The sequence below is a fragment of the Myxocyprinus asiaticus genome, chromosome 41, assembly GCF_019703515.2.
Source record: "Myxocyprinus asiaticus isolate MX2 ecotype Aquarium Trade chromosome 41, UBuf_Myxa_2, whole genome shotgun sequence".
Taxonomy (NCBI): domain Eukaryota; kingdom Metazoa; phylum Chordata; class Actinopteri; order Cypriniformes; family Catostomidae; genus Myxocyprinus; species Myxocyprinus asiaticus.
The window spans coordinates 28436389-28462383 of NC_059384.1; the positions used below are offsets into that span (position 1 = coordinate 28436389).

Sequence of the window (25995 nt, forward strand, 5' to 3'; positions counted from 1 at the left end):
TCATTTTTTTACATTTTAGAATAATAGTAAAGTCATCAAAACTATGGAATAACATAAATGGAACTATGGGAACTATGTTGTGACTAAACAAAATCCAAAATAAATCAAAACTGTGTTATATTTTAGCATCTTCAAAGTAGTCACCCTTTGCCTAGAATCTGCAGACATGTACTCTTGACATTTTCTCAACCAACTTCTTGAGGTATCACCCTGGGATGCTTTTTAAACAGTATTGAAGGAGTTCCCATCTATGTTGGGCACTTATTGGCTGCTTTTCTTTATTACTTAGTCAATTTAAAAAATGTGTTTTTTTTTAATTTTTTTTATTACATTTAAATTTTATAATGAAATAAATTAGTATGGTGGCACAATTATATTTTTGTCTACAAAACTAATTTCAAACATTTAAGCATACGCCTTCAGATCAAAAGATTTTTAAGATCATGAGAAACATTTCAGTCAAGTGTTTCAAAACTTTTGACCGGTAGTATATATATTTATATATTATGAGACATTATGAGATCGCTTTGATAATGTTAGCAAACTGGAAAGCTCATTTCACTCCACGTTGTACCTATAGCATGTGAGCTGTGAAAATAATTTCATATAGTACAATTTTCCCATCTCGAATTTTCCATATCGAAGTTAAACTATAAGACGAGGCCAATTTAAGTGTACTACTGATAAAGACTGTAAGATAAGCTTACCTCTTTTTTAACATTTGTTCGAAGATGTTAAGATGGAAGGAGGGAATTGTTACATCAAAACAAGGTTGAAAGTGTAAGGACAAACACATACTGTTTTCTGCATTTTCCCTTGAAAATCCATGAAGCATTTTAGAAAACACTAACTAGACAGTGAAATCATAATATTGAGCTTTCATTAAAGACAGAACTTAGGTAAAATTCAATTATTAATTCTGTATAGCCCATAAAAATTTAATGGTACTGATGGGGGACAAGCAAATTGGCTAATAACATTTTAAAATAAAAACAAATGTTTTTGTTTTTTAATTTTTTTTAATGATTATTTATTTTGCACTGCATACTAAACAGAGTAGAATCTAACAAATAATGTATTCTGAACACAAACTGTCACACTATCATTATGATCATATATTAAATGACATTAAGTAAACATTGTTCATTTTGTAAATATCTGTGTGTCTTCATAGTTTAACTTGAAAGATTTTAAGGTTTTGTTGTTGTCACTTTATTCGACATTCCTAAAAATATTAATGAGATTGCATTCATAATGTTAGCAAACTGGAAAGCTCATTTCACTTGTATGGATCCATGTAGTACCTACAGCATGTGAGCCTACCAAGCATTATTTTAGAAGCTGGACAACAGATGCTGATGGTCAAGTGCTTTTGTTTTATATACCAACAGTCCCACCAGAACAAGGGAGACAGTGAAGAGTCCTGCAAACACCCCAGTGCTAGCACTGATATGCAGAGAACCACCGTATTCCGAAGCTACAAAATGAAAGAGCAATATGGTTAAAAAAAGATAATAACACTGAATCATTTTAGGGCTGGTCAGTATCATAGTATACTAATGTGCAATGGTAAAAATGTGTCAACATAGATGTAATGTTGTTATGCTGTGTTCCATTTAACTCAGAAAGTTGGAACTTCCAACATTCTACTTCCATTAAATTTTTTTTTTTTTAAATCTAATAGAACACCACTTAAAGATGCGGGTGTATGACGTGAACATGGCAGCACCCAGAGAGACATACACAGTTAAAGATAAAAAAATTAACTTTTACAATTCAAAAATGAAACGTATACATGAGTTCCTATATAACATAATATAATATACTATAAACCATTTTTGTATTAAATGTTTTACAAAAAATAAACCATTATCATGATAATATTACGCTGTGATATTAGATTTTGGTCATACCGCCAACCCTTAAATTGTAATCATAATATTTGTACTGTACTAATATACCTGATGCAAAAGTCCGAGTTTGTCTTACGACACGGAAGGGACCCTGTGAGATGTAATGTCTGGCAGTTTCTTGGTTCAGATCTCGCCTACGTTTGCGTGCAGGTTCTCTCAGGCAACCTTGAGCACATCTGGAGTTCAAACTTCCATCCGCACACAGAATTACAGAGCAGGTGATGTACACCTGACAACAGAATTATAGTTTATTTTAGTAAAAAAATTCCTGCTCAATAAAATTTACAACATTGTTATGTATATCTGCCGTACCTGGTTGTAGTCTCCTGTGAATTTGAAAGCTTGGATTCCGAGGTCATACTTTGTAGAATCATTTTGATACACCTTGACTGTGTCATCCAAAATACACCTGAAAGAACATATTCCAAGAGATGTGTGACTTCTAAAACATAAATGTTTCATTACGATTTGGCTACAGTAGGACATTTATTTCAAACAGTCTGTTATTTGACAAAAGAGAAAATGCAAAACAACTTGGGGAGTAATGTAATACTTGAAAAGACACAACATAATCAGGATGTATAAAAGCTAACTATTCCGTTAAAACTTTTAAGACATTTAAGTAGTTGATACTGCTTTTCTCTTGTTTTTATTTTTATATGCAGCCCTAAGGTACTTCAAAATTAAGATTAATTCAGATTATGATATCAAAAACCATGCCACCGGAGTTTCTATGAGAAATGTCCACTGAGTAGTGCCAAAAGCACCTTTTATTTTCTCCAAATAGATAGTTCTTTCAGATTTTAAAACAAACAAAAAAAAAACGTCATGGTTACTGGTGTAACCTCCGTTCCCTGATGGAGGGAACGAGATGTTGTGTCGATGTAATGACACTAGGGGTCACTCTTGGGAGCCCGAGACACCTCGGGTCTTTGATAAAAGGCCAATGAAAATTGGCGAGTGGTATTTGCATGCCGCTCCCCCGGACATACGGGTATAAAAGGAGCTGGTATGCAACCACTCATTCAGGTTTTATGCTGAGGAGCCGATATAAGGTCCGGCCATTTCAGCGGGTAGTTCAGCATTGTGGCAGGAGGGACACAACGTCTCGTTCCCTCCATCAGGGAACGGAGGTTACACCAGTAACCATGACGTTCCCTATCTGTCACTCACTCGACGTTGTGTCGATGTAGTGACACTAGGGGTCCCTATACGAAACGCCACAACTGGCTGAACTGTGTTACGTGAACTAGCGGTGTGTAGTGGGCAGACTGCTGTGTGCCTCATAGCCTGCACACCAGGTCGACACGTAACCTCCCCCAACATAGTTATGAGTGTCGAATGGCCCTTTTTGGGAACAAGTCGACTACCCAAAGATAGAGACAGGCTTAATGCAGTCGTGGCCTCTTTCCCCTTCTCTTTTTCCACTCCCTAAAAAAGAAGGGGGATTATCCGACTGGGCCGCCAGGTCTAGTCGAGGGGTGTCCCTCCCAAGGGGAAGACACCGCGGAGACCACACCTCGCCCCAAGAGAGGGGGGGATATTTAAGTGGAAGAATACGTCACATAGTCTTTCCAACCATGTGGAGAGCCTTCAAGGTAGATCCTGCCCAATGGGGAGGAGTTACTACAAACATGGAGACTTGGGCAGAGGGGCTCTGCCCAAGGAAGATGCAGTTTGCCAGCAGGGAAACAAACTAGCGGAAGATATATATATCGCATGCGGTTAGCATTACAGGGAACCGCCACATGCGGAGCACCTACCCCAGAACAGGGCTCTTAGTTAGCGTGTGTACTGGGCCGGCAGCGAGTCTCTCTGAACACTCGACTGTTACAGGGCTCGGAGGAAGTCAACCAGGGAACAAAGTTTGTGAACACTACTGGGAATTAATGGCGCACGTCTTCAGCTCCAAGGGAGGTGGAAGGCGCTATGTGCAAGTGATACACCCGGCCGGCTATCCTGGGCTTATCCGCTTGTGTTGCGTGCCACTACCTGGGACGAAACCGGTTCCACCCGGAGGTTGTAGAACCTTGCAAAGGTGTTGGGTGTTGCTCAGCCTGCTGCTCTGCAAATGTCTGTTAGAGAGGCGCCTCTGGCCAGGGCCCAGGAAGCCGCTACAACTCGGGTAGAATGGGCTCGTAGCCCTACCAGGGGCGGTATGTTCTGGGCGAGATATGCCATAGTTATGGCGTCAACGAGCCAGTGGGCGATCCTCTGCTTGGAGACAGCGCTTCCTTTCCACTGTGCACCAAAGCAGACAAAGAGCTGCTCAGAGACTCTAAAGCTCCGCGTGCGATCCAAATAGATGTGTAAAGCGTGCACCGGACACAGCAACGACAGGGCTGGGTCTGCCTCCTCCTGGGGCAGCGCTTGCAGGTTCACCACCTGGTTCCTAAAAGGGGTGGTGGGAACCTTGGGCACATAGCCCGGTCGGGGTCTCAGGATCACGTGAGAGTAACCCGGACCGAACTCCAGGCACGTTTCGCTGACAGAGAACGCTTGCAGGTCACCTACCCTCTTGATGGAAGTGAGCGCAGTCAGGAGGGCAGTCTTCAAGGAGAGTGCCTTAAGCTCGGCTGACTGCAAAGGCTCAAAGGGGGCTCTCTGTAGACCCTGAAGAACTATGGAGAGATCCCATGAGGGAACGAGGCACAGTCTGGAGGGATTCAGCCTCCTGGCGCATCTTAGGAACCTGATGATCAAGTCGTGCTTCCCTAAGAACTTACCGTCGACTGCATCGTGGTGTGCTGCTATGGCGGCAACATACACCTTCAAGGTGGAAGGGGACAGCCTCCCTTCCAACCTCTCCTGCAGGAAGGAAAGCACTGATCCGACTGCACATCTCTGGGGGTCTTCGCGTCAGGAAGAACACCACTTAGCGAATAGACCCCACTTAAAGGCATACAGGCGCCTCGTAAAGGGGGTCCTAGCCTGAGTGATCGTGTCTACCACCATGGGTGGTAGACCGCTTAGGTCTTCCGTGTCCCATCCAGGGACCAGACATGGAGATTCCAGAGGTCTGGGCGTGGGTGCCAGAGGGTGCCACGTCCCTGAGAAAGAAGGTCCATCCTCAGGGGAATTCACCAGGGGGGAGCTGTCGTGAGGAGCGTGAGGTCTGAGAACCACATCTGGGTGGGCCAGTAGGGTGCTACCTGGACGACCTGCTCCTCGTCCTCCCTGACCTTGCACAGGGTCTGTGCAAGCAGGCTCACTGGGGGAAATGCATATTTGCGTAGGCCAGGGGGCCAGTTGTGTGCCAGCGTGTCTATGCCAAGGGGAGCCTCGGTGAGGGTGTACCAGAGCGGGCAGTGGGAGGATTCTTGGGAGGCGAACAGGTCCACCTGTGCCCATCCGAATCGACTCCAAATCAGCTGGACCACCTGAGGGTGGAGTCTCCACTCTCCCCTGAGGAAAACCTGCCGTGACAGCGCGTCCGCTGTAATGTTGAGGTTGCCCGGGATGTGAGTGGCTCACAGCGACTTGAAGTGCTGCTGATTCCGGAGGAGGAGACGGCGGGTGAGTTGTGACATACAATGAGAGCGCAGACTGCCTTGGCGGTTGACATATGCTACCGCTGCCATGCTGTCTGTCCGAACTAACACGTGCTTGCCCTGGATCAACAGCCGGAACCTACGCAGGGCGAGCAGAATTGCCAACAACTCGAGGCAGTTGATGTGCCAATGTAGTCGTGGGCCCGTCCAGAGACCGGCAGCTGCGTGCCCATTGCGAACAGCGCCCCAGCCCATTTTGGAGGTGTCTGTCGTGACCACGATGCGCCTGGAGACCAGTTCTAGAGGAACACCTGCTCGTAGAAACGAGAGGTTGGTCCAAGGGCTGAAAAGATGGTGACAGACTGACGTAATGGCCACGTGGTGTGTCCCGTGGGGCCATGCCCGTCTCGGGACTCGAGTCTGGAGCCAGTGCTGAAGCGGCCTCATATGCATCAACCCGAGCGGGGTGGCCACCGCCGAGGATGCCATATGCCCCAGGAGCCTCTGAAAATATTTCAGTGGAACCGCTGTTCCCTGTTTGAATGCCTTCAAACAGGCCAGCACCGACTGGGTGTGCTCATTCATAAGGCGTGCCGTCAAGGAGACTGAGTCCAACTCTAAACCGAGAAAAGAGATGCTCTGAACCGGGAGGAGCTTGCTCTTTTCCCAGTTGACCTGAAGTCCTAGTCAGCTGAGGTGTGAGAGCACCAGGTCCCTGTGTGTGCACAACACGTCTCGAGAGTGAGCTAGGATTAGCCAGTCGTCGAGATAGTTGAGAATGCGAATGCCTACCTCCCTTAGCGGGGCAAGGGCAGCCTCTGCGATCTTCATAAAGACGTGAGGAGACAGGGACAGGCCGAAAGGGAGGACTTTGTACTGATATGCCTGACCCTCGAACGAGAACCGCAGGAAGGGTCTGTGTTGAGGAAGGATCGAGACGTGGAAGTACGTGTCCTTCAGGTCTACTGCCACGAACCAATCTTGATGCCGGACGCTTGCCAGAATGCGTCTTTGCATCAGCATCTTGAACGGGAGTCAGGTCCAAGATTGGCCGCAACCCACCGCCTTTTTTCGGTACGATGAAGTAGGGGCTGTAAAACCCTTTCTTCATCTCGGCTGGAGAGACAGGTTCTATCGCGTCCTTCCGTAGGAGGGTAGCGATCTCCGTGCGCAGGGTGGAGGCGTTTTCACCCTTGACCAAGGTGAAGTGAATACCGCTGAACCTGGGCAGGCTCCTGGCGAACTGAATTGCGTAGCTGAGTCGGACGGTCCGGATCAGCCACTGCGATGGATTGGAAAGTGTGAGCCACACGTCCAAATTCCGTGCGAGGGGGACCAAGGGGACAACGTCGTCAGACATACCAGCAGGTGGGGCCTCGTGGCGGGGCGGAGCGCGAGGTGCCACAGCACGTCATGGCCATGCTGAGTCTAGGAACATCGAAGCACATACCTGGCTCCTTGTGACCACCCCCGGAACAGCCTGGGACGGGGGAGGAAGAGGTCTGTCCTCGTAACCCGTGGAGGCTGCCACATCGGGGGCGGCTGTGTGCCACAGCTGGGCACTCAGGGGCGGAAAGGGCACTGCTGGAGCGCCAATCCTGCAAGAAAAAGCCCGGGGACGGTAGTCGTGGTGATGACCGTACACACCAGGTATGTGACCCAGGGAGGAAGGAAGCCGCTCTTTTGCTGAACTGTTGGGTACCGCAGCCACTTGGGCGTGCGGCGAAATCAAACAAAAAGGCAACAAAATATTTTCCACCCAGCCCTCCACTGGGGGATGGAGTGGTCTTCCTACCAGCTCCACATGAGTGGGTTCCCTCGTCCCTGGGTTGCCCGTCTCAGGGGCGCTTCGAGGACCTCCATGGGTTCTTCGGCGCCGGCTTTGAGACGGGTGCCGTCGGCTTCCTGTGGTGGGCTCCACGCCGGGGTCAGGCCGAAGGGGCTGGCTGCGGCGGAGCCAGTGCAGTTACCACAGGGGGACGCCCTTGGCGACGAGCAGATGGGGTGCAGGATCTTGAGCCGCGCCGGGGCAGGATGTGCCGAATTGCCTCCGTCTGCTGCTTCACCATCGAGAACTGCTGGGCAAAGTCCTCAACGGTGTCGCTGAAAAGGCCCACCTGGGAAATGGGGGCAGCAAGGAACCGTGTCTTGTTGGCCTCGCCCATCTCGACCAGGTTGAGCCAAAGGTGGCGCTCCTGGACCACTAGTGTGGCCATCGTCCACCCGAGAGACCGTGCCATGACCTTTGTCGCCTGGAGGGCGAGGTCGGTCGCCGAGCGCAGTTCCTGCATCAAATCTGGGGCAGAACTACCCTCGTGCAGTTCTTTCAGCGCCTTGGCTTGGTGGACCTGCAGGAGAGCCATGGCGTGCAGGGCAGAGGCGGCTTGTCCAGCAGCACTGTAGGCTTTAGCTGTCAGGGACGACGTGAGCCTACAAGGCTTGGACGGGAGCTTAGGGCGTCCATGCCAGGTGGCGGCACTCTGCGGGCATAGGTGCACCGTGAGCGCCTTATCCACCGGGGGAATCGCCGTATAACCCTTGGCCACCCCGCCATTGAGGGTAGTGAGAGCGGGGGAACTGTGGAGTCGGGGTCGGGCAGTGAAAGGTGCCTCCCATGACTTCGTCGGCTCCTCATGCACTTCCAGGAAGAATGGAACTGGAGCGGGGCGCGGCTGCTTTGAGTGGCGCCGCGAGCCCAGAAACCAATCATCAAGCCGCGAGGGTTCAGGGGAGAGTGGAGGGTTCCACTCTAACCCGACGCTCACGGCCGCCCGGGAAAGCATGTCTGTCATTTCGGCATTGGCCTGTGATTGGGCGATTGTCCCCAAAGGGGGAAGCCCAGCTGAGACTTCTGCATGGACAGGCCCGCTCTCCGATGCTGCATTCGAGAGCTCATCATCTTCGCGAGCTCCGAACAAGAAGCCAGACTCGCCATGAGACGAGCCGGCGAACTCATCCGGAAGCCCGATTGTGGCAGACGAGCGTGCTGGGGAATAGGAGGTCCGCGGGGGGATATCCAGCGGAGACGATCCCATTGGGGTTCCCAAATCGCCCCCAGTGCTAGCCGCACTGGCCTCATACCCATAGGTAGAAGGACCGAGGCGGGGAGCCGCTGGGGTGGCTTGCTTTCTTACGAAAGCAAGCCGAGATCGCAACGTTGCCATGGTCATGTTCTCGCAGTGAGAACGTGAACAATTCACAAACGTTGCTTCCGTGTGGGTTGCGCCAAGACACGAAAGACAGCGATCATGACCATCCAAAGTTGAGAGATAACGACCGCAACCAGGAATAACACACAATCGGAAAGGCATCTTTGAAAAGACGCGTCTTTAAAAAGACGTTCCGTGTGTGCGCTCTTTTAGAGAAATATACTCTTTTAGAGGGGAATTATGCTCTTTCAGAAAATATACTCTCTAATTTTTCTGCCGAAGCGCCCAGGGGCGTTCTCTGCAGTGCACCAGTGCAGAGGAGGGAGAAGCCGCTGAAATGCGCCGTCAGATCCAGCAGAGTTGAATGAACAGAAATATTCAGCTCAATGAGCATGACCGTTCGGCTCCGAAGAGAAAATCTGAATGAGTGGTTGCATACCAGCTCCTTTTATACCCGTATGTCCGGGGCAGTGGCATGCAAATACTTGGCGAGCATGATTTCAAGCTTGATTACACTTCCTATCACCATCTAGCTCTCTTCTATGTGTCAAACACTAGGAAGAGTAATCGAGCTTGAAATCATGATCGTGCCTAGAGACTGCAATGGCAAGATGCACAGTGAAAAAGGAGTTACATTTTGGTCTGTTCTCACCAAAAAACAATTAGGTTTCTGAAGAAAACATGAATTAAAACACTGGAGTCATATGGATTACTTTTATGCTGCCTTTAGGTGCTTTTTGGAGTTTCAACGTTTTGGTCACCATTCACTTGCATTGTAAGGACATACATATTTTGATAATCTTCATTTGTGTTCTACAGGAGAAAGAAAATCATACACATCTGGGATGGCATGAGGGTGAGTAAATGATGAGAGAATTTTCATTTTAGGGTGAACTATTCCTTTAGTTGTTAATTGTCCAATTGCCTGCAAATATGTCTCATCTGATTCTGATTGAGCTGCACAAAATGTTATCAATGGCTTTTTTGATTTCTGCAAGTGTTACCGAATTATGGTGTAACGAAGGACACCATGTTCTGTCAGGTAACACATTTGTGTTTGGATAATGAGTTGAAAGATATAATGTATAACAATATAATATAATTATACCTATAATGCTCAGAGCAAGATGTGCCACACCAACATTTGTGGTCACAAGCTGCTATTGCTGCTAAAAGATACTTTTTGCCACCAGAATGGTGTAGTAATGGTATCTACCAACAGTGGCTGACTTGAAGAGGTGCACGATATCGGTGCACTGATATATTATTGGTTGATTACTAGTAAAATACTAAAGATATTTTCACTGATAAGTTGTTATTGGTTTATCTGCCAGCACCAGAGAGCCAAGTTAGCATGTCACATCACTCTGTGGGGGGTATTTCCAACATCTATGCAACAAAAACAAAATTGTTTTTGGGTTATTTTAAATCGAGATCATCTGCGGTAAGTTAAGATATGCCATTTTCCATAGGATCATATCTGTTTATGTGTCACAAAGTAATAAGCAAAAATGTTACCTAAACAAACACATCTGTATATTACTTATAGGGTCCATTTTTGTCACAGTTTTGCTACTGTCAGATGTATTAGTGTAAGATTTTTTACCCATCTTTGATGATGTCATAATAGTGGGCAGTATACAGGTTGTCTTCTGGAGTGGCCCTGCAAGAATCAACAAAGAGTCTGACATCTGGGAGAGTAGAACGGGCTTCAATGCCCATGTAGAGCATGTCCATCAAATTTATCTCCACTGGATACAGACTAGGATCTACTTGACTACTGAAGTTTTTGTCAATAAATATTTCAAATGTGTAACCAAATGTGCCAAAGCTGGATTCAGTAAAGATATAGTCAGACTTATGTTTAACGTAGTGGCTGGAGACACTGGCTACTTTGGGATACTGGCAGGAGAAGCCAATCTTCACTTGGTTGCGTCTGGTGATTACTGCATTCGGGTTCTCAAAGGAATTGATCTCATTTTTGAAGACCAAGAAATCTCCTGAGTCCTGATTGGTGTGGAGGTTGATGTGTGAATGCAACATGTAGAAACAGAAAAGAGAGATTTGTTACTGGCCTTACCACTAAAGTTACTTTAACGTCAACATGCAATCAGAAATGACCCCATTTATTTCTGGTTGGATTATAAAGGATTCATGTCATTCCAAATAAAAAATGTTTGGATCCACTTTATATTAGGTGACCTTAACTAATATGTACTTAACCATTTGATACAGTGTACTTATTATGCACATACATGTTGTTGCATTGTAATTACATTTAAAGTACTTGCATTTAATTACATTTGTAGTTACACTGTTAACTTTACCCCCCCCCCCCCCCCAAAAAAAAAAAATCAAAACAAGCAATTTTGATTTATGCTGCATCCCCCCAATTTACAAGCCAAATCTATGACCTTTTATCCCAAGACCTAACTCTAACCCCTAATCCTAATCCTACCCTTCCTCCTAAACCTACCCGTAACTCAATCTCAGTAGCAGCAAACGTGGGCAGTTTGCAGAACAACATGTAGTTACACAGTAAATGCATAATCTTGAATGTATTTAATGTTAGTACATAGTAGTTAAGGCCACCTAATATAAAGTTTGTCCAAATTATATAACATTTTTAAAGATATTTGCACTCTGTTATCAAAATGTAATAACCTGCTTTGCCTCTGAAATTACTTTTCTATTATCCTTTTTTTTAACCCCTCACCTCTGACCACCTGGTGCTGTACTGGTATGTAATTCCAACTTTTCAAGATTCAATCTAGTCCTGATGGATAAAATCAAGTCCTACATTTCTACTTAATGAATAACCTAATTTCGCTTGTAAATACATCAGACTATTTTGCTCTGCAAAGCTGAAATTCAGTAACTACTCCATTATTGAAACTGGGAAAAATGGCTTCAGAGTTTTTTTGATTGCCCAGCCAAATGGGCATTACAAAATAAAGTCTCACTCCATTTTCTCTGAGCGTAGTTGAGTCACAGAACATATGGATTTTGTCACATATTTTGAACCTAAATCACATAAGATCACATATTTTGAACCAAAATTGGGTTTGAGACCAAGTTTTGACAAAATGTGCATGTTACTGTATATTGCCTTTTCAAGCCAGTACAAATAGTTTGCAAACAACATTTCATGTTGACTTTTTCGACTTTGAAAGTTCCTTCAAATCTTTTATTTTGAGTGAATATCACAGATAGCAGTAGCTGTACCTCCATTGTTGTGCCACAGGTGTTGAGGGACACAGTGCCCAAGATATGGGTTTCATTGGAGGTAAGAGAGCAGGTGGGGTCTCTCAGTTGGAGCCAGTTCTGGTCAATCTCCTTCATTGAGGCTTTACTTATTACAATGCTGATACTGTGATCTTCACAGATGACCTCTGCATCACCTTAATACATATATTTAATCAGTCTCACCATTCCAATGTATCTTTATGTAGCCTGGTTTAGCTAGTTGGTTAGTGTACCCAAAAAAAGAAAATTCTGTCATAATTTTTAAACAAGAAATTTTTATTTATTTATTTAAAAGCCATGAATAACCTTGTGCGACCCCGCGGCCTCATGCGAGGACTCGCTATTTTGGATTCACTACATGCAACACGTAATTTAAATTCATTTAAACCCCTTGCATACTGTTCAGGACATTCTAAGGAGTCATTTAAGGTTACATTTCTGATGCACAGAGTCATGTGACCAAACACCATAGCGTCAATTTCCACAAACTGCTTCTATGGGAGCAGCGCTAACTAAAGTGCCCCTGGTAAGAAACCTTTTAAAATGTTTTCACTGAAATCTGTTTGGTTGTAAAGAGTAGCATCTCTAGTTTGGTTTGATATGCTGCTTTAAATATTTCATTTATTTTTTGTGCTTTGGTGCACTGATAAACTCTAAGTACTCGGATGAGTGCTGTGGAGAGGTTTTTTGACAGACATTCCATTATTTCATTATTTTGAATAACATTTCACAGTAACAAATCTGTAGGTCATTTCACTTCATTTTAACATACATTTTGTCATATTTTTGTTTGTTAACACTGTACAATAAGGTGATATTCACTAACATTAGTAAATGCATTCCTATATATTTACTGTGCATTTTCACACTGGGAATACGTTTATTCATCCAAAAGCTGAAAAAAGTTGTTTCAGAGACTTTATATGGAGTTAGTATGAAAATAAGGTGCATTTCAAACTGTTCTGAGACCACTGCAGACAGACAGCACACTGTAAATTAAGTAATTCACTACATAGGGAGCAAGGGAGTAAGGGTGGATTTTAGGAGTGCATTCACTCCTAAAATCTGACCAAAAGTTCAGTTTCAGATGATGTTTGGAACACTCAACATGTTTGACAGACATTGGATAATGATAATCAGTACATAGATTCAGAATTTTGTAACTAAACATTTTATTTTAACATGATTAGCAGTGATTTGATGATGCTGGCCATTACTTTTAATCAGAATTATTTATTCATCTTTCTAGAAAATCAGCTGTAATGTCTAAAACGTCTCAAAAACATGAATAAGCAAAACTCCTGGACATATAATAAACTATTTGATAAAAAAAAAAAAAAAAAAAAATCTGACTGTCTATAGCTTGGTATTTAATAAAATATTGCAATTTGGTCCTGCTGTCCACATATGAGGACAAACATTTTTAGGAAAACTCTACTTGTTCTAGTATTTTTTTTTTTTTTTGCTTGTTTGTTAGGTGCTACTAGTTACAAATCAAACATTTTTATGGAAAATGCACATGGAAGTCACTCGGGGGTCTCAGAAGGATATAATAATGCACAGCCATGGTAATATTGTTCTGAAAGATTTTTATTGAATGGCAATGTCAATTTCGGTCTTTCCCTCACATAAAGATATCATGGCTTCAAAACACTTAGCATAGAATATAGCACAAGAGTCTTATGTTTAATGTTTTATGAAATTTTTATGGTATTTGTCTCAGAGATTTGACAGGTCCAGTCCACATTAGGGAAAAGAGAACTATAAAGAGCGCAACAGTGCCACAGTGCCTATTTTTCTCATTATTTTTTCCATAAGGATTTTATAAAATCTTTTATAAAAGAGTTCTAAGCCATGAACCAAATTTGACAAAAAGACACAGGTACAAGAATGTGCACTTAGTGTATTTTGTGAGGCAATGATCTCCAATCCCAAGAAATGTTTTAAAGATGTTGAATTTAAGTATAGTAACAATATATTGTGTTGCAAATATTCACATACCATATATACAAATATTGAACTAATTTGAGAGTGTTAGGAGAGTGCGTCATTCACAGTGCTTTATGGAAGTGGGCATTGACGTAATTTGTTTGCCACCATTTTCTCATTAGTGGATCTTTCTCTTCAGGATCATCGGCAGTGTAGTTCTTCACCAGGAATTTAGCTATTAACCACTGTTTTAATAATACTTATGATATTTTAGTTATGAAGTTGAAAAAACATGGACTGATGGCTTCAACAGAAGCATATACCATCAATTAACAACCTTAGAGCTCTCAGTCTTTAAAAGTTCATAACTTATTATAAAAATAATTTCCACTTTGGACAAAATGTATGACATTTTTACTTCCAGAACCAGACTGTTGCATTCTCATCTGCAGTATTTATTTTTCTGTGTTCTGTGACGTGAATGATAACCAGTGTTGGGTGTATCTGATTACAAAGTACTGTAGTTACTGTAATATTATATATTTTTAGTCAAATAGTAGTGTAGTGACTCCAGCCAGGTCTCCTAAGCAACCAAATTGGCCCAGTTGCTAGGGAGGGTAGAGTCACATGGGGTAACCTCGTCGTGATGGCTATAATGTGGTTCTCGCTCTCGGTGGGGCGCATGGTGAGTTGTGCGTTGATGCCACGGTGAATAACGTGAAGCCTCCACACGTGCTATATCTCCGCGGTAATGCGCTCAACAAGCCACGTGATAAGATGCGCGGATTGACGGTCTCAGACACGGAGGCATCTGAGATTCATCCTCCGCCATCCGGATTGAGGCGAGTCACTATGCCACCACGAAGACTTAGAGCGCATTGGGAATTGGGCATTCCGAATTGGGGAGAAAAGGGGATAAAAATATATATATATAAAAAATACATAAAAAAAGTAGTGTAACACATTACATATTGAATGACTGTAATCAGAATACTGACTTTCAATTAAAGTAATTCGTTTTAAGTACATTACTTGTGCTGTAGTAGTATGTGTAAAAATTAAAAATTTTAATTCTTATGTATGTCTGTTATCATTTCTGTGACAGTTGAATGGTGTGACAATGAATAATGAGGAAATATGGACATTTTGAATTTAAGTGGAAAACCAAAAACTTTAATAGGTAAAGTGATTTAAAAAGTAACTTAAAAGTAAAATATTTTGTAATGTGATTACTTTTTTGATGAAGTAATCAGTAAAGTATCCGATTACATTTTTAGAGAAGTAATTGGTCATTTGTAGTGGATTACTCATTTTGAGTAACTTACTCAACACTGATGATGACAGAATTTTCATTTGTAAATTAACTTTTCCTAAATGCAATTATCCATTGTGTTAATAAAAATATTTTTTATTTTAAACACAAATGTCATTTACCTGAGAGAACTTTTGATTTTGACACAACCACCACGATGCATCTCATCTCTGATTGGCTAGTTAAGAAGAGGAAAACAAACAAGAGCTCTTGGGAAACATCTCATGGATCATGAATAACCAATTGGTTTAAGGACAGACTTCTTTATACCTGTGAAGTGTCTCTGCTGTGAAACACACTGGTACATGACGATGTAGGTCCATTTCCTGTGGTGTCCAGGTCAGTGTTGCCACAGCAATGCTGTGACTCTCATTCTTCAAGATCTTGGACATATTTGATGGACCACTGATCTGGAAGTCTACAATGCTATACAAGAGCAATATAAAGATCAGATTACAGTTTCTTAAGTTACCAGTACAAGTAAAACCTGTTTACTGAAACAAAAATAATCAAGTGAGCATGACAATGGATTCAACCTTATCTAGTTATACCGTAAATCTGATAGACCTTCTCAGTTCATGCAAGAGTCACCTGATAAATGCTTATGATAATTGCTGTGGCTTTTGTTCTGTAGTCTGTGGTTATAAAGGCACTTTTTGCACTAGCTTGTTTAGTTTTAATTCAACAACACCACACATACTGTATTTCAGACCTGTTGCCTGAGCTTTGGGCACAGAGGGTGATAATGTGAGCATATCCCACAGCTGCGTGTTGTACATCACCCTGTATGGGAGTTGGTGTCAAGAAACTTGGTCTGTCCTGCCCTGGTACGCAACTCTGAACTGGTGGAAGAACTGCAAGACAGAATAAGTGGAAACAAGGTTGACTGTTTTAAATGTATTGAAATGCAAACACACAGTGAGTTGGAGCCATAAAAGAGATATTCTGGGTGTTGGTTACCACAAAAAAATTATTCTGACCTTTTCTTTAAAATAAGCAACAATCTGGGTTACAGTGCGGCAATTACAATGAAATCTTTCAATTTTGGGTGAACTCTTCCTTTAAGCCAGACACGTTGCGTTTCAGAGTTTAAAGGAGATCACCTCCTTCAGCGACCGAATCTGAACTAAACTATTTCTAGTGAAGTGATTCTCACTCACTTTCAATAACAAACTGCAGAGGCACTTGACTGAGTGGAGTTGGGTCACTGTTTCCAGTCTGATTAAATGTATTTCTGATTAAAGACATGCCATTCCCATTCGTCAAAGTGATGTTTGAAATAGGATAGTCCTCCAGCATTAGCTCAAACACATGCAGGCCCATGTCCAACAAACCATTTCTGTTTAGAGTGCACGAGTCCTAGACGCAATAGAAATAAACAGAATAAATAATAATAGCACCATTTGTGATGCATGGAAAACCGTATCAACAAGGTGTAAATATGTTAAAGGTATTACAGTGGATTTTCTTTAGTCTTAATATTTTCAAAATCTCAGGAAGAAAACATTGGCTCTGTTCTAAAAACTAGTGAGCTGCCTCCTAGTTATAGCTGTATTTGCCTGCTCTATTCTGATTTTTTTTTTTTTTAAATATTATTTATTTTTTATGAATCATCAGAAAATGTCACCTCATCGAGATTTATGTTTGGATGTTGATGGCAAGAGGAGCAGTTGCATCTCACATCATCTCCATCTGGGTCATAAGCCAGCAGCTGAAGACTCTGGAAACAGTTCTGAGGAACCCTGATTAAAAACAATTTGCATCCATTACTACAATTAAGATTTGTATTAGTACAATTGTATTATGTAATGTTTAAGAGAACACACCTTATGTCTGGTATTACTGCTGAAACAGGGGATCTGTTTGGAGATTGGGTGTCTGAACGTCGTCTTGTGTCAACATGAGTGTGAAGCGTCAACTCACGGACATCATTGACATTGTTTGGCCAGCAGCAACTCAAACCACTGAAAGAGATTTTGATTGATAAAAATATTCCCTTAGCATGTAATTTTTGTGTTTCAGTGCATACAGTAAATTTAATAGAAACCACATATTTGAAACTCCTAATTAAAATGTTATAGCTTGGTTATAACAAGTTGAGTTGAATGTGAATCATTTGACCTAAATGTCATGTTATCGTCTTATCATTTTTCTTGTGTCATTATATAAGAGTAAGAACAAGTAATTATAAGAACAAGGTAAAACAAATTAATCTTTCATATTAATGGAATATTTCAGGTTCAGTACCAGTTAAGCTCAATCGACAGCATTTGTGGCATAACGTTGATTGGTAAAAAAAAAATAAATAAAAAAAAATAAAAATAAAATCAGACTTTTCCCTTCTTTTCTTTTCTTTAAAAAAAAAAAAAAAAAAGCCAAAATAGAGGTTAAAGTGAGGCACATCCAATGGAAGTGAATGGAGGGTTTAAAGGCAGAAATCTGAAGCTTATAATTTTATAAAAGCACTTATATTAATTATTTTAATTAAACAGGTTTTTTTTTTTGAACTGCAAAGTTGTTTAAATCGCCGTTTTTTTTTGTGGACTACCAAATTGCCTGGATTACAGGGTTTACAGTGTTTCAATGTCATTGCAACAAAGTTTTAAAATTGGAATGGATTACCAGCTTTTTGACAGATAGTCAGCAGTTAGTGAGACAGGGGAAAATCACTTCCAGCACATGAACGATCAGCACTGGTGCCCCCCCAGGGATGTGTACTCTCCCCACTACACTTCTCCCTGTATGCAAATGACTGCAATGCCAAGGACCCCTCTGTCAAGCTCCTGAAGTTTACAGATGACACTACTGTCATCGGCCTCATCCAAGATGATGATGAGTCTGCATACAGAAGGGAGGTTGAATGGCTGGCTCACTGGTGTAGTTAAAACAACCTGGAGCTGAACAAGCTCAAAACAGTGGAGATGATTGTGGACTTTAGGAGGAACACCATAACACTGACCCCACTCACCATTCTGAACAGCACTGTGGCAGCAGTGGAGTCATTCAGGTTCCTGGGCACTACCATCTCACAGGACCTGAAGTAGGAGACCCACATTGACTCCAATGTGAAAAAGGCCCAGCAGAGGTTGTACTTTCTTCGCCAGTAGAGTAAGTTCAACCTGCCACAGGTGCTGCTGATACAGTTCTACTCAGCAGTCATTGAGTCTGTCCTCTGCACTTCAGTAACTGTCTGGTTTGGTGCAGCTACGAAATCGGACATCAGAAGACTACAAAGGACAGTTCGGACTGCTGAGAGGATTATTGGTTGCTCCTTGCCCTCCCTTCAAGAACTGTACACTTCCAGAGTGAGGAAAAAGGCTGGAAAAATCACTCTGGACCCTACTCACCCTGCCCACTACCTTTTTGAACTGTTGCCTTCTGGCCGGCGCTACAGAGCTCTGAGCACCAGAATCGTCAGTCACAGTTTTCCCTCAGGTTATCCATCTCATGAACAGTTAAAACTGCCCCATTGAGCAATAATTAATCTGTAATAAACAGCTTTGTCTATTTATATTTAATATAAATTATTTCTTATTGAAGTATTGTTTGTGCATTGGAAACTCCGGTCACCTAGACAAATTCCTTGTATGTGTAAGCATAATTGGCAATAAAGCTAATTCTGCTTCTAGACAGAAAATGTAAGATAATTTTATTAATAATTTTTTTGTGATAATCAACATTATGCCCAAAATGCTGTTGATTGAGCTTATCTTCTACTGAACCCGGAATATTCCTTTAAATACGGCACGTTGTTTTTATTCAATTGTGGAAACAGCAGGTAAAGACTCCATGAAATGTCTTTTAGAGTGCAGGTTTATTTCCTATGTTCACATATTGAAGCCGGAATATAAAACAGGACATATTGCAGGTCTTTTGAAGAAAAATAAATCTAGTAAATAACCTTTAGTTTGCATGAACCATCATTTGCTTGCTATTGTATGTTGGTGACAGGTGTATATTACTAAATCTACTATATTACACAATATTTATGTTACTTTATATTATTATATCATTTCATTTATATTTCTTATTTATATGACTAAATATGTTGTATTAATACATTTGTGTTACCACTTATCTACTTATTTATACATTTTAGAGAGCATTTTATTTGGCAAAAAATATTCTATATGCCCATGAGTGCAAGATAAGTATTTTTGCCCGACTTAGTGGAAGAGAAACACTGTATATTTTAAATGCATACACTAAAAATACATTAAGTCAGCATGGAGTGGACTACACTAACATAGATGGCCTCACAGCTAATATGCATGGACTAAAAGGCACACAAGTCAAATTTTGATTTCATACACTGAATTTTTTATTTTTTTTTTTTTATTTATTTTTTATTTTTTTTGGTGAAGTATTACAGCAGAAAAGATTAAGTACTTTCTACATCGAAAAAGTTATATTAAGTAAATTCTACATTTTTACTCAGTTCAAACATGTAAAAATTAATGCTCTAGCTTGTAAGTAAATATTATGAATGGTTGTTTATTATCTTTACAAAGTATCATAATTTATCAATCCAAGAGTAGAAAACCTTGTCATATTTATTTGCTAATTTGAGTAAATTTCACAGGTAAATGAAATAAGTACATTTTACTTAACTTTTTGAAGCTGGTGTTCCCAGCATGCACCACTTGAATAATGAATGAGCTTGCATAGATTTACTGTTTGCAAGTTGATTTACAACATTTTTTTTTTTTTTTTTGTGAAGTCTGAAGTTCATTTTATACTCAAAATTTCCACTTCATGTTAAAAAAAAATCATCTGTTGATTGTTACCATCATCCTGTTTGGTGCACCAGGTGTTCAGGCCTGCGTGCAGCTCTGAATCTTGTTATTAATGCCATTAATGCATATTGATGTTGACTATTAGACTACATATTATGCATTAAGCTTTGCTGTGGAAGATTGTTGTGTCATGTGATACATGTTAAAAAATATATGAAATGCAAATACACTTTTAAAAGCATGGCTTACTTAGTACTACATTGCTTCAGTAAAATGTACAACAGTGAGTAAAATTAACTTGAAACTGAGTATTGCAAAGTAAACTTTACTTGAGAATTTCTAATTAAAGCCACCAATAATTGTGTGTAGCCTTTACTTGAAAAATATGGAATGCTAAATTTAATAGCAATTACTGTGTGTAAATTGTTGCCTCTTGAGTTTTTTTTTTTTTTTTTTTCAGTTCAGTTAAGGTTTATAGTGTAAATGTGATTATGAAAAAAAAAAAAAAAGAATACAGTTCATTTAGAGAAAACGTGATCCCATTGATCTTACTTCAGAATGAAGGGATCATTACGGGTGATATTGGTGGAGAGGTGACGCTCTGTCTGGCACCACTGGTTTTGATTTGAATGGTCCTGATCTGTCACCTTAGGTTCTGTGTATGTGAGATAGCCACAGTCCCCACTCTCACAGAACCAGCTGACATGAGGGTCACACGGCCCTCTACCAGACTCCCTGTAGTAAAAGTGCATCTGCCAGAAACACAACATCACATCACATCTTTTTTTTTTTTTTTTTTTTTTTTCTGAACAGCTGCAAATAAACCTCAGAGACTGCTCTTTCATAGCTCAGGAGAGCATTCTCAAGTATGTTCTTCATTTGCTCTCTATTAAATCTCATCACTGTCCAGGAGAAACAAATATGATATCAAAGATACCTTATTTGTAATTTTTATTTCATTAACCTTTTTGAATGACATTAACTAAATAATATAATAGTACAAATAAAAGTTATTTCATTAGTTCTAATGTATTTACTTACCTCCACTGTTCCATTGGGATATCTGTTTCCAGGTGTGAAGGTCATAGACCCCCCATAGAAACCTATGGCTGGGCTGACAGAGATGGCCAGGCAAATCAGAAGCAGCAATGCAGTTCGTTCCATAGTGTTTGATGAAATCCCACTGTGAGCAATGTTATATACACAGATAACTGCCTGGATAGTTGTTTTTGTTAAATTGTCTGGCAGGCTCAACCAGCTAAAGACAGATCTGAGAAGAATGATTTAAAACTCACTCGTTTCCTTGAAAAGACACATGCATGGGAATCCATTCTGAGGTATTTGTTACAGATCAACATGTTCTACATTCCTGTCAAAAGATACTAGCAGACTTACAGTAAGTTTCACAGTTAGCAGCGTTTCCTTAACATGTGTAGCAGAAACCTTTGTGAGGATTTGTAATGATTATTTAAATAAGAAGCTTTTGTGTCTTTGATAAAGTAGCTAATGATAAAACAGACAAACCAATGGAACCCCTGCAGAGCACATATGGTGTTAATTAAATGAATTGTGTGTGGGTTAAATGATAAGATAACTGAATTTAGGTACGGATTAGAAAATTGATGATTTGATTAATTTCACGGTCAAAATTTGATCAACAGGGGGATCACTGACATAATTTTTACCTGCTAAATCTGGGTGGCATGGGGCCTGACTCATACAGTAAATCAAATCATTTACCAAACTGTATTTTTCAAAACCTATTAATTTTGTTTACTACGTTTTTAATGTACATACTCTTTTTGTCATGGGAGGATTCATTCTGCTGGTTTGTTTCTGTGTGTCTCCCTCGTGTTGTTGCTGGTGCGGAGTTAATCACGTGGCAGCATTGCCCAGCAATGCTCATTACCAGCCGCTGCTTGAATAGCTCGGCACCTGCACACTATCTTCTCTCTCCCTAATAAGCAGCCCTTTTGTGTGAGTTCAGTATCGGATCGTTCTCTTGTTGTGTGCTTTGTTACTCGTGTTCTCACGCTGGTTTCTGTATTTTTTTAGTCTGGATATTTTTGCCTATTTTCCTGTGCTCCAGCCATTACCATCAGCTCCATTCACCAGGATTTCTCACTTCTGTTTCTCTCTGCTCCAGTCATCGCCATCTCACACCCTGGAATATACATTACCTCTACTCTCTCCCCGCTGCAGCTGCCATCATCAGAGTCCTCCTCCTTCATCTTCTTCCACCTCTTCTCTGGACTGTTCCGCTGTTTGTGCTACTTCATGTTTTTTCATCATATAACTGAACTTTCACTCATTAAACATTGTTATATTTTTACTCCTGCATCTGAGTCCTATTTATATCATGACACATTTATTTGAATTTAATACTTCTCACTTATTCATGATATTCATAATATTTACAATGATTAAATATTGCTCAATTCAGTTTAAATGAAATTTGTCACACAACTGCAAATGTGTTAATCGTAAAAACAGTTTGTGCAAATGTACTGTGTATAAAGTCACTCTAGATTAATAATGTTATTGTAACCAAGTGAATGAGGGATATACTGTAATCTGAAATTCCACTAGAGGTCGACATTTCCATTTTCCACTGTTGCAGGCACAAATAAATCATCCTAAATGTAGAACCAAAAGTTATTATATTTAGAAGCAAAAATACCTCTTAATTAAGTTTAGGTGTTAAGAAGTGTTTAGAACCTTTATTACATTTTGAACTAACTGTTATTTCAGAGTGTAATTTGCATTTACCACCAAAAGTCATTACATTTACACTTGATACTAATATACAGGACCAAAAGTGTTTTGTATTTAGAGCATTTATTACATGTAGGACCAAATATTATTACATTTTGGGCCTTTATTATAGTACATTTAGAACCTATTGTGGTTACATTTAGGTCCTTGTTAAAGATGCACTCAGTAACGTTTGTCTTTGTATCATCTTGGACTTACACTGACACAGAGAGGCTTGGATGCAGCATCAATTAAAATCAATAGTTTTCAGTTCAGATGCCATTGTAGAAATGTAGTATTCACAGTCAGCCATGATTACTTTAATCAATGAGTGAAAGTGTCAAATAACAGGACTGTTACTGAGATTAAGCGAGTAGTATTCGGCTGTTCATGTGATTCTAACATGGCAGCCCCCATGTGTGGACCCTCTCCATGTAGAATAAAACAGCTTTTATAAGGTTACTGTTATGACTGGACTTTACTTTTTAATGTGTGCTCCTGATTTCCTACATATATTGCAACATTACAATTCATGTCTTTAGGAGATAAACTTTTTTAATGAGGAAAAAATTACTGAGTGCACCGTTAAATTTATGACCAAAAATTATTACCGTAAATTACATTTAGGACAAAAAGTTCTCACATATAAAAGTTATTATTATTATATTTTTAATTATTACTATTATTTCTAGTGGTATTTGTAGTAACAGAAGTAGTAGTAGGTTTGTATCACTGTTTTATTATGATTTAGATCAAATTACCACATGTCCCCTGATGGGTTTGTTCAGAGATTTGAACTAATGACATCACTCTCACCAGCACTTTTTTTTTTTTTTTTTTTTAATGTTTGTTTATAAATGTTTGCTTATGAATAAAGAATGTCTGATGATAAGTTTTGATGCTGACAAGTTCAAGGCAAGCCACACATCTTTGACAGTTTTCACTTGTATTTCTCATTTCAAATGAGTGAGGACAATCTTCATGCTGACCAGTCTTGGATGGGGCCAGATCATCAACAATTCTTTGATGTATTGCTTGATGTTATGGAACACAGTAAAACAAATTACTCTTTAGGTAATTTCAATTATATTATCAGTACATCGGGTTTATCATTATAAACAATAAAGAAATTATATTAGAAATTATAATGATAGTAGTAAAGTACTAGTAGTTTTAATTTACAACTATTAACATAAAAGACTATGTTTATATTGATATTTTGATATGCATATGTTGATTTGTTGACTTCAGTTGAGAGGTCGCTCTGTCTCGTGTGGGATGTGGAGGAGCTTGAGAGATCATCTTTAGTATGTTAGCAGTGATGAAGAGGAGGATCAGAGCTGATCATTCATGAACACATTGGACAAATCCATGACGTGTAGAGCTAATGATAAGGTAACACTTTACAATAAGTTTCCATTCGTTAACATTAGTTCTGTCATGACAGCTCTCTGAAAGATAGAGCATGTTATTGTGGGTATGGCATAATGATAGAATATTGGTCTTGGCGGCTAGATCTGCTATGATGCTGCTGCTAATGCAGAGCAAGTACGGAGACTTGCTACTGCTAGAAAATACACATGCACACTGAGTTAGCATGTGGACAAGCTGCTGCTGCTGCATAATTAGACAAAATGCAAGACATGCTGCATCGAGTATGTATGACATGCTGCTGCACAAATAGACATTACAAACAATCCCCAATGTATCAGATCTAGACAGGGTATAATGTGTTTCAGAGAAAATCAAATCTTGCGGTGTGCTGCAGTGAAACTGACTTATCTGCAAAACTGAGCAATTTAAATGTTTCACAAAGAGAGAGAGGCAAGTTACTTGGCTGCTCAATTACATGTCAATGGACCAAACAGCTTACACAATGTTAGCCGGCTGGCTGAACTGATACCATTCAGAGAACCTATCAGCTTTTGCCTATAGACTTTCATGGCTGACCTTTTGGTCATTTAATGCATTAGGTAACATGAACTAACAATTAATTCTATATTCTTTACAGCATTTGTTAATCTTTGTGAATGCTAGTTAATAAAAATACAATTGTTTATTGTTAGTTCATGTTAGTTCATATTGCATTAACTAATGTTAAAATAAACTTTTGATTTTAAACATGTATTATATACTCAATTAACCAAGATTAGTAAATGCTGTAAAAGTATTGTTCATTGTTAGCTCATGTTAACTAATGTTGTTAACTAATGTTAACAAATGGTATCTTATTATAAAGTGTTACTAATCATAATCGCCATTTTTATTCAAATAGGCAGATACTTAAGAGCCTATGATTGGATCATTATTGCAGTGATTTCAGCTGGCAACAATTATTTTAACCCTAACTGATGCAGTGTGTAGCTTCTCATTTCTTAAACAACCACGTCGGAAGACGTATCCAGTGGTCGTGGAAAAGATGTTATTGTGTTTCAGAAGGGGCAAATTATTGCCCTGCATCAAGCAAAGAAAACAACTAAGGAGATTGCTGAAATCATTGGAATTGGGTTAAGAACTGTCCAATGCATTATTAAAACCTGGAAGGATAGTGGTGAACTTCTCAGAAGATATGTGGTCGGAAAAAAAATCTTGAGTGATCGTAATCGGAGATCACTTAAATGCTTGGTGAAGTCACTGCTATGTTTAATAGTGAAAGTACAAGCATTTCCACATGCACAATGTGACGAGAATTTACAGGATTGGGACTAAACAGCTGTGTGGCCACAAGAAAGCCACTTGATAGTGAGGCTAATTGGAAAAAACAACAACTTCAATTTGCTAGGAAGCATAAAGATTGGACTGTGGATCGAAAAATGCCATGTTGTGTCCAGATTTACCCTATTCCAAAGTAATGGGCACGTCAGGGTAAGAAGGGAAGCACATGAAGCAATGCACCCGTCATGCATAGTGCCCACTGTACAAGCCTCAGTGTTATGTGTTACTGTCAGCAGTGTTATGATCTGGGGTTGCTTCAATTGGTCAGGTCTAGGCTCAGCAATGTTATGCTGCAATAAAATGAAGTCAGCTGACTACCTGAATGTACTGAATGACCAGGTTATCCCATCAATAGATTTTTTTTTTCCCTGACGGCACGGGCATATTCCATGACGACAATGCTAAGATTCATCAGCCTCAAATTGTGAAAGAGTGGTTCAGAGAGCATGAGGAATAATTTACACACATGAATTGGCCACCACAGTGTCCTGACCATAACTCCAATGAAAGTCTATGGGATGTGCTGGAGAAGACTTTAAAGACTGGTTTGACTCTCCTGTCATAAATAAAAGATCTTGGCTCAAAATTAATGCAACTCTGTATGGAAATAATTGTTGTGACATTGCATAAGGTTGTCGAAACAATGCCATGATGAATGCATGCCGTAATCAAAGCTAAAGGTGGTCCAACAAAATATTAGCGTATGCAACTTTTTTTTGGCCAGGCAGTGTAGATCGTAATCTGTGCTCC

The 25995-nt window shown here is 40.4% G+C and overlaps 1 protein-coding gene across 1 annotated transcript; it reads right to left on the reverse strand.

Annotated features, from left to right (window-relative positions):
• Window positions 1–1038: 1038 nt before the first annotated feature.
• On the reverse strand, window positions 1039–21036 carry LOC127431967 (uncharacterized). Its single transcript, XM_051682661.1, has 13 exons — window positions 20818–21036; window positions 20329–20528; window positions 16867–17004; window positions 16668–16782; window positions 16201–16399; window positions 15753–15894; window positions 15311–15466; window positions 15163–15218; window positions 11779–11954; window positions 10160–10560; window positions 2226–2322; window positions 1962–2142; window positions 1039–1477 (listed from the first exon to the last, which is right to left on the reverse strand). Exons 1-13 carry the CDS (start codon window positions 20938–20940, stop codon window positions 1335–1337), a joined length of 2127 nt encoding a protein of 708 aa, XP_051538621.1. The 5' UTR covers window positions 20941–21036; the 3' UTR covers window positions 1039–1334.
• Window positions 21037–25995: the final 4959 nt, after the last annotated feature.

Bases quoted from the DNA above. Each gene is read 5' to 3' on its own strand.
- LOC127431967 (XM_051682661.1), bottom strand. From the start codon at position 20,940: ATGGAACGAACTGCATTGCTGCTTCTGATTTGCCTGGCCATCTCTGTC. The intron at 2,323-10,159 runs GTAAAAAATCTT...ATGTTCTTTCAG, and splicing joins TATGACATCATCAAAGATGG to GTGTATTTTGGATGACACAG. The intron at 1,478-1,961 runs GTATATTAGTAC...TTCATTTTGTAG, and splicing joins AACTCGGACTTTTGCATCAG to CTTCGGAATACGGTGGTTCT.